The 9,693-nt window shown below is 48.8% G+C and overlaps 1 protein-coding gene across 8 annotated transcripts in view; it reads right to left on the bottom strand.

The window, feature by feature from the left end:
- Positions 1-259: 259 nt before the first annotated feature.
- LOC103619530 (lethal(3)malignant brain tumor-like protein 3) overlaps positions 260-9,693 on the bottom strand; it is a 36,696-nt gene continuing 27,262 nt past the window's right edge. For 7 of the 8 annotated variants that reach the window (XM_017739937.1, XM_017739933.1, XM_017739939.1 and 4 more), the window contains 2 exons: positions 7,567-7,629; positions 260-4,262 (listed from right to left, as the gene is read on the bottom strand). In XM_017739937.1, the coding sequence (XP_017595426.1) occupies positions 4,134-4,262; positions 7,567-7,629 (192 nt within the window). In that variant the 3' untranslated portion in view covers positions 260-4,133. The remainder of the gene's footprint in view (positions 4,263-7,566; positions 7,630-9,693) is intronic. The other variant, XM_017739934.1, reaches the window with a different exon arrangement.

A 9,693-nucleotide genomic window follows, 5' to 3' on the forward strand; every position in this document is an offset into this window, starting at 1 on the left:
GCATCGGGCACAGCTGCAGCAGCTGGTGCTGTCCTGTGAACACATCAAGGAGAGCTCAAGTACAGAGATGAGCGATACAGACAGAAGAGATAAAAATGAAGATGCTGCCTTGTTCTGTGACTGCCAGATTTAGGTTTAGGGGAAGGACAACAACGTGATGACCAACCCCTCCCTGTGCCAGCCCTCCAGGCCAGACAGCCCCATGCCTCCCCGAGCACTGCTGGGCTCAGCCCCGCACACAGAAGAAACAAACCAGGTGTGAACGTATATTAATTTTATTCACATTTCCAGAGGAAAGCATCGGTGGAGTGCAAGGTCATGGCTATTGTCGAAAAGCTCAAGTATTTGGTTTTAAACAGGCAGACATTTCTGAGGCTGAGCTGAGCCCCTGCTCCCTTCCCCTGCACGTGTTTCCAGTTCAAGTAACAGGAATCTCCAAAATAAGCTGGCTCATCACATGATGGGGGGATGTCAAAAACCTTAAAGCTCTCTGTGGTATAAATCCCTAAGCAGGGCATAGAAGTAGCAGGCAGGAAATCTCGTACAGCTGAACTGGCTTATCCCTGGGCCAAGTGTCGGGTTTTTCCTTCGGCTGCGGAGTTTTGCTGTCGGCGACGCCAAACGCTCCTGTCCAACTTTAATGCAATTCATTACCCAGAGCTGAAGTTTGCTGCTACTGGATTATGAGGATGATTGTTGGTGATGGCACAGAAAAATTTTAACAGGACTCCCAACCGAGGAGAAAAAGAGAAAAGGAGAAAAAATTTGATTGCTTTGGATTTCAAAAACAGCGACAAGGGAACAAAACCACAGCCAGGAATAAGATCTTGAGAAGTGGAACTTCCCAATTGCGCTGCTGGCCCATGGGAACTTGTCACAGCTCTGGGCTGCTTCTAAGGAATATATTTGTATTTCTAAGAAATTCCTGGGTTCAGCTGGGCCAACAACTGGTTACTGCTGACATCCAGCAGACTCGACATCCTCCCAATCCCAGCCTGCATTAACCACCTTCAGTTTTGCTCCCCACAGAGCCACAACTTTTGGATTTTTGCTTCAAAGTGCACGTTTCAAATTACACAAGGCATGAGATAAGGCCTCTGCAGAGCCCTGGCCGTGCCACAGGCCTGGAGCACGGCTGGGAACAGGCGGAACACGGTTTGGACAGGCAGCAGGACACAGGGCAAGCAACACTCCCTGACACAAGCAGAATGGCACCAGCAACTGATGAATTCCTAAGTTATGGGGCTAAAAGATAGTTCTTTTCTATCTTGTAAGTATCAGGGAGTTTTAAATGTGTCCAGTGAAGACACTGGAAGTCTTTCTGCCCTGTGAAGTTGCCGGATTTTACTGGAATACAGCTATATTTGGGAAAGGAGTGGGTAATAGATGTGTGCACATTCTTGCTTGCTCTGCAAAGACAATTATCAGATTACAAAAAAAGGCACAAGAAGCACATTCCTCCTTCTTCCATCCCTAAAAGGTTCCTCCTTCCCCCCTGCTGAAAGCACTGCGCTGGCTGTCACTGAACAACCTCCAAGTACACATTTTCCTCTTTGATCCAGCTGGCTCGGAAGCCCCAAGGATTAAAGATTTCTCTTCTGTTTGAATAATTTCACTGACTAGAACCTCATTGCTTGTTTAACCGATTCTCTTCATCCTCCATCTATATATAGTAAAAGAAACGGAATTAATATTATATTTTGGTTTATTGCTAGAAGCAATCTGCTGTCCCCCAACTCAGGCTCCCAGAGGAAGGAGGTGAAACAGAAAATCTGGCAGGACCTGCTTGCTTTAAACAAGAAAAAGGCAAAATTGCACTTGCCCCACCTGGCTGGGTGTCACAGAAGGGGAAACTGGGGCAAGGAAGGGCTCGGGGTTATTTAGCAAGTCAGTGGAGAGCCAGGAATAAAACAGCCCAGCTCTGGATCCTCTGTTCCAGTTGTCAAGAAACAATTTTGCTTTGCCCAAAGGCGAGTTCTGTCAGAGGACAGGACATGCCACTTACAATTCAAGTCTTTATGTTGACACTGGATGTGCAGAGCGGGATAAAGGAATGTGTGACTCTTTGGTGAATATCCTGGTTATCATACTAAAAATGCATTTTAATAAACTAAATTCACCCCTTGCCTAGTCCTTAACACTGCAAGAAATTTCTCCCCTGCAGCTGCCTGGCTGATATTTAATGGTTCAGCTATTAAACATCCCACCAAACCTGTGTCTTCTCTGTGAAGGCTTAAACTCCTTAAATTCTTATTTTAAAAAAAAAAAAAAAATGGAAACAAACTGCTCTAAATATTATTCCAGGACTGAATGGCTTCAGTGGTGTGGGTTCTACTTACAATTTTAAGGAACCTTCTGCTTCAGACAAGTCACAAGAACCTTCTCAGCAGCAGGAGGGTTGGACAAAGGACGTGGGTGACGCAGGAAGGGGGAACAAGTGTGTTCCTTGTGTCAGTCACCACGCAGTCACAGACAGCGTGTTCACTCTGTTCCCGATGGCTCCTGGGAAGCCACGCTGGTGGCAGAGATGCCAAGGGAGTTTGAGGTGCCTGTGGATGGATCACGACACCCACACAGCCTGGCAGAGGCTGAGGACAGAACCTCCTTTGGCAGCACCAGGTCACAGCCCCAGTGCTCCCAGGGATTCCCACACACAGGATTCAGCCTGGCAGCTACGGATGAGGAGTGCAAGGGCTGCCTGAGCTGAGGCGGTTCTAGAACAGCCAAACAACTGCCAGGGAGAGTGGCCAGAGGGGGAGCCATGAGCTGGGGCTGCCAGGAGTAGGTGGGAACACCGAGCGCAGCCCAGCGGGACCCACCGCATCTCCCAAGGGGAGAGGACAGCTCGGGAAGTACCCGTGTGGAAAGCCCCATGCAGGATGTCCATGGGCTCTGAGGGAGTAGGAACCGCCTGTGCTCCCATCCAGGAGAGCACAGGCTGCACATGCAGGAACACAGCCACAGGCTCCACTCCTTCCCCACAGAGCAACTCTCTCTTTTGGGAAGTAATTGTTCCCCCACTTTGCTGTTTAAATCCCGATTCCTCTCCAATCTCATATCCCTGTGTGCTCTGCCTGCCTCCCTCCCGGAGGCAGAGGAGCTGCTGCCCTCCGGCTCTCTGGCAGAACACACTGAAGTCCACCTCAAGGGGAGAAGGCCAAAGCACTTCACACTCATCAGTCGGGATTGTTCAAAAGAAAAGCCACTTGTTTCTAGGAAATCTGTTCACACACACTCTGGCCACTGCTGGGTTTCCAACTCTATTCTGAGCATTTGGCTGACAGTGGAGAGGACGAGAACAAACATACATCCAACCCCCAAGTGCTCCTGATTGTGCCATTTTGCCAGAAGATGTTCCTGGCCCAGAAGCAGCTGCACAAAAGCACTGATAGCAGAATTACAGCTAACATTTCTCTCTGTCTCCAGTGGCAGACGCCCGTATGGGATCTCTGCCTACCCAAAGCTCACCTGCAAGCCCCTGCTTCCTGACAGGCAATGACAGCAATGAGGACATTTGGTTGCTGGCAGAACCAGTGCAAGCCATCCCTGATGGAAACCCTCTGCCCATGCTCCCTTCCTGCTGGGGTGTAGGCAGCCCAGCAGCCAAGGGTATCACAACAACCAGTAGGGAAAACTGGAATTTAACGATCAGTCCTGAAAAGGTCAGCTCCTGAGTCACAGCAGAGAAGGATAGGGGGGAGTTGCTTTGAAGTGCATCTTTTTCCTCTCTCTTTTATTACAGAACACATTAAACTCGCTGGTGATCACTCAGTCTTTCAGGCACTATCACTGGACACAAAGCCAGTTTTACTCAAAACTTTCTTCTTGCTCCTGCAGCTCCACCAGTGCTACCCTGGATTCCCCTTAGAACTGGAGGTTTCTTCTCGATCTCAAAAAGAGATTGATATATCAAAACCAAATTCAATTACAAAATATAATAATATCCTCTTCTTGGAAGTGAAGCTGCCCCATATTCCAGACTGTGGCAGGATTTTTATAACCTCAAACCATTTTTACTAAGTTCTACTTAAAATACGTCCGAGTCCCAATCCACCTGTCTGGCGCATTGTAATGCTCACAGCTGAAGATCCATTCCCTGTCAGTTCCTCCTGGGATCTGCCAAAGGCCTCTTCTCAGTTGTCTTCTGCAGACTTGAACATGAGGATGGCATTGTAGATCTTCAGAGCAGGGCCCAGCTTGATGCTGAGTATTTTGACGATGTCGTTCTGCTTGAGGAGCAGGAAGGCCTCGCCATCAATCTGCTGAGGTTGGAACACGAACAGGACAGGGATTAACCACCAAGGGACAGGCAGGATTCCCACTTCTGGTCATTCTGGGATTCCTCCCTCATTCTGGCACCTACACCCCACGATGTCCCCTTTTCAAGGGGCACAGACCTCATCTCACAGCATTTTTCCTAGAAAGGGAGAAGCTCCAGGTGTGTCCCTGCCCATGGCAGGGGGTGGAATGAGATCAGCTCTAAGGGCCTTTCTAACTCAGACCATTCCATGATTCCACATGCTATATAGACTAAGGCGTAGTGAAGATGCAATATGGCTGGAAAAACAGTCTCCTAATCCACCAACAAGGAGATATATTCAATTAGATGCATATTAAGCAAGTGATTAACACACTACCATGTGAAAATCCAGGATGCTGTAGGTAGCAGTGAGTGAAATCATGACATACTGTTTCTGGAAAAGGTTAAAAATTCACTTGAGCAAGAACATCCACAGAGACAACACAGATATAATTAATACAAACCCCAAATGCTGCAGGGATGAAGCCAAAGATTAATGGACACAGACAAACAATATGTGTCTCCCTAAGTTATTCCATTAAAGTCCATTTACAGAGACTGACAGCGTCTCCTCCTCTCACTTGATGCTCACCAGTGCAGCACACACCACCGGACACTCAGCCCAGCCAGAATAACAATTCTGCTATTTTTGTAGTCTTCCCAACTAGAATTTTTTTGGATGTCAATGCCTGGTGCAAGAGGAAACACTGAGTAAACCCAGAAAACACATAATTAAAGCAAAGAGCTGGCAGCCACGAGATTCGGTTTTCCCACCTTTCACCAGACAAGAGACCCTCAGCAAGTTACTTAACCTCCCGCTTCAGTAACTGGGAGGAACTGGGAAGTTAATTCCTCCACTGGGAATGACAGTAGTGCTCCCAGTCCACAGATGGCCACGCCATGTCCCTGAATCTTATTTTCAAGCTGCTGCGAGTCTACACTGCTGCAATGAATGTGTTAAAAATAGCTTGAAACAAATGGGACTGTGCTGCTTAAATTAAATAATAGAGTCAAGAGGAGCAGAAAACTGCTGGAAAACAGTCCTACATTTCAAAATGGTTTTGTGTCCAATGTTATTTATTCCTATGCTTCATTTTCACCACATTGCCTCACACTTGCTTATTTTAAACAGTCCTGCCCTGACTGAACTGGACCTAGAAACGAGTCTGTGCTTTATTATTCATTTCTTTGTTCCATCTTATTTGGATGGGTTTTAGAATTCTGTGCACAATTTGTTCTCTTCACTCCTAATGTAAGCAGCAACTTATCCCTCTCCAGCCCCCCACCAAGGGAAGTCTGCAGGGATTTATTTATCCTGGACATGAAGCACTTGGAGGCTGATTCTGGACAGTGCAGGGAAGTTCAGCTCTCCTGTCACTCACACCTGTATTCTGGCCAAAGCCAAACTGCTAAAAGGGTTTTAATTTCAAACTGACCATGTGGTTTGAGCATAAACTAGAAAAACAACACAAGCCCCTCTAGTTTGGCATAGGGAATCACACTTTGAGGCCGCAGAAAATAAGGATTAAACCAGACTGCGGCTATGGCACTCTCAGAACCAGAAAGCAGTCGCTGTGCTCAGCACCAGAAGAAATAAAATACATGGAGAATGGCTGGATTTATTAGAAGATCTGCTGGTACATCTCACCACTGAATACACCTTTTACACTCAGCTACACCGAAAGATGGGTCCATTTGAGTAAATTTCACTATTCCCACTATATTCAGTTAATGAGTATTCTACTGTATTGTCACGCTGGGGACAGTGCTTTATGCAAACCCCCATTTCTTTTGCTTCCTATTTTGTGTGTGTCTGCATGGTTTTTAAAACAAGGGAAAACAAAACACAGATACATAAATCCACAAAACGCACTGCAGCCTGATTCCCCCTGAAAGGGAGCCAGCTCTGGAGCAGACAGCAATTACAGAGCTGCCCTTTCCAGTCACTGCCACGGAGGAGAAGTGACTCCAGCCCTTCCCTGGAGCTCAGGCTCCAGTCAGACAGGAGAGCTCTGAGGACAGAATCACAGAACCATGGGATGGTTTGGGTTGGAAGGAACCCTAAATCTCATCTCATTACTCCCCCTGTCATGGGCTGGGACACCTTCCACTGTCCCAGGCTGCTCCAAGCCCTGTCCAACCTGGCCTTGGACACTGCCAGGGATCCAGGGGCAGCCACAGCTGCTCTGGGCACCCTGTGGTCTCCCCACCCTCACAGGGAGGAACTTCTTTCTAATTCCCACCCTCCTGCAGGTAAAGGCCATTGCCCCTTGTCCTGTCACTCCTCATCCGAAGTCCCTCTCCAGCTCTCCTGGAGCCCCTTCAGGCACTGGAAGGGGCTCTGAGCTCTCCCTGGAGCTTTCTCTTCACCAGGTGAACACTCCCCCCAGCTCTCCCAGCCCGACTCCAGAGCAGAGGGGCTCCAGCCCTGGAGCAGCTCCTCTGGATTCACTCCAGCAGCTCCATATCCTTCTGAAGCTGGTGCCCATGGCTGGAGGCAGCTCTGCAGGTGGGGAATCACCTGAGCAGGACAGAGGGGCAGAACCCCCCCTCACGCGCTGCCCACACCATGGGATGAGGCCAGGACACGGTACATCTGTGTAAATTCATCAGGGGCTCCTAAAGAACTCCAAGTGACACCTGCAATGTAAGTGGAAGCTGAAGCACCCAACAGACCCTTGACTATGCTCCACCTAGAGAGGTGTGCCAAAAACCAGCACAGCCACACCCTGTGCCCTTGGAGGTCTCCCAGAAGCCATGGTGACCACACCAGGAACGGGACCAGAGCCCAGCCTGGTCAGGACAGGACATTGACAGGACACACCTCACACAGGACATGCTCTGACTTCCCAACCTCTACTTGTCCAAAGGAAAGGTTCCCCTCCTGCTCTCAGCCCAGACCATGGGGGAAGCCAGAGATTCCTGGGAAACCCTGCGCCTGCCAGGCTCCCCAGGAGGAGCAGGCACATGTCCTCGTTAGAGGCAGCAGCTGAGATCCTCACTAACCCTTCCAACAGGGCATCTTTAGAGCAGTGCCAAACCCATGGCATGACGGTCCAAGACAGGATGTTAAGCATAAGCTCAGGGATTGGAACTGCAGGGGAAATTTAAAGCAGCAGGATGCAATTAGCCATGCTGGAATTCAGTTCCATGCTGAGGCTGCCTCCTAAATACCACAGACTCTGCAATGACACGGCTGAGCAGGTCTGAGCTCTCTGCCATAATTCCAGGGATCTGAGCACAGGGTCTGGGCACACCCCGCTTACCTCTTCCCTGAACACAGACGCTTGTTCTTTGCAGCCAGGCAAACGCTGGATAAAGCTCACCACCTGCAATTGCATGTGAGAGAAAGGAAACACAGCCAATTAAAATGAGACACCATCAAGCAGAACCCTCTTAGTTCTGTATGAGAATTCTCTATGCAAGAATACTTAAACTTCAATAGTCAAAACTCTCACATTAATGAAGGATATAGATGGAAAACACTGCTGCGTAAAACACTGCTGGGTTGTTGCTGCAACTCCTCTGCATGTTTTGGTTACCAGCAATAACTGCTCCTATTGCCATTTGACCATTTCTCTCCCTGTAAGAATCCAGCTTCTCCACTCCTCTAAAAGGTCCTCACAGAATCAACACTATTTTTCCAGATTTAAAGCTGTATATGGCTTACACTATTTTAAACCCACTCATGACTTCACTTTCTCTACAATACTGTTGGAAAGTAAAACTAACAAGAAAAAAGGATTTAGACCGTTTCCCACGATGACATGCCTGTAAGAGACAAGATAAACCAACTGAATGAGCACTGCTGGTTTACCAACATCCAGAGGCAGAAGACCTGGGAAGGAAAGGAGTTTTGGTTCTATTTAATCTGTGCTAGGTGCACAGGATCCACGGAACCAAGAGGATTCAACAAGTAAAAGTTAATTTTACATTTCACATTAGGGAAAATCTTTCTAAGCAAGGAATCTGTCAACATTTGGAACAATCTCCCTGGAGTCATGCAAGCAGCCCTGGGGTTGCCTTATGTAACACCAAGGAGTGTGAGGAGCAGCCCCATGTGCAGTCAAGGATGACTTAATGTGCATTGTCTTCTCCAGCTGCAGCCTCACTGGTTCACAGGAGATTTGTATATTGAGGCATAATCAGATCAAACATCTCCTGTTAATTGGATGCTCCCTTGCAGGAGCAGCTCTGCTTCATGAGGCGTAACCATGTGAGCTGTTGCAGATGTGACATTTCTTCCCTGCACACAAACAAGCAGCTGGGAGGGGTCACTGTCAGATACAGGCTCCCTTCAACTCAGAATTGTCAAAGTCTCTCCTAAATCATGTCCCTGCACCTCCAGATCATCCTACCACTAGACGTGGAGTCATTCCCTTCCCCCCAGTTCCAACCAGGCAGGAACGGGCTCTCAGAGTGCCCTCCAGGTTTGCTCTGCCCTGGCAGGAGCAGCCCTGACTCCAGTGGTTTCTGTTATGTAACCTGAAAGCAGAGCATCCCTCTCCTTCGTCCTTCTCTTCTGCTCCATCTTAAAGGGAACCCCTAAAATCCACATCTCCATTGGGCAGTGACTCCAAATTTTCTTCTGTAGAAGTGCAAACTCCTTTTAGTAACCAGTAACAAAATACTACTTTCCTTTTGAGTCTCCCACCCCTGCTAATAATTAAAACACAAATGAAAATCCTTCTGCCGGGTCTGGTTCCTTCCAGAATTTCAAATACAGTTGGACCCTTGGGGCAAGAGCTGAGTGCTCTTGAGTGCCTGTGGCACTGAGAGGCTGGCAGACATCTCCAGGGAATGAGCTGAGCTTGCCTTGCTCCTGTGTCCTTCCCAGCACAACTGCTGCTGGCTCCTGTCACTGACACGGAGTGACAGACCTTTGATCTGCCCCACAAGTCCTTTGTAGGGACACCGCAAGCTCCCGGCGCCACTGGAGAGGCCTCCTGAACACAACAGGAGCTCTGGGGTTTACCAGGAACGGAGAACAGAGAGGGAAGGAAGATGCAAGAGAGAAAAAGGGAGAGAAGGTCCCCAGGCAGCAAGACAGACCCCAGGTACCACTGAGCCACTGTCACTGCTGGGGAGGAAGGTTCTCACACCAAGATGGGGCAGTTGAGGGATGAGGGAGGCTCGGGGCACAAGGACAGAACACAGTGACACCACAGGAAACCAACACAACCCCACAATGGTGGCAGGGAAGCCCTGAACTCTGGGAAAGGCTGAGACTGGAGGGGCTCACGGTGAGGGTGGGACAGGTGCTGCACAGGTTGGGAACACAGTGGGATCACAGCTTTTCTGTGAGGAGGTGAAAGGCTGCTGGCCCTTCCTGCTGTAACCACTTCATGGCTCACAGAACTGTTTGCTGAAACTCCTACACTGCCAAAGCACGC

The sequence above is a fragment of the Corvus brachyrhynchos genome, unplaced genomic scaffold, assembly GCF_000691975.1.
Source record: "Corvus brachyrhynchos isolate BGI_N302 unplaced genomic scaffold, ASM69197v1 scaffold257, whole genome shotgun sequence".
Classification (NCBI taxonomy): Eukaryota; Metazoa; Chordata; class Aves; order Passeriformes; family Corvidae; genus Corvus; species Corvus brachyrhynchos.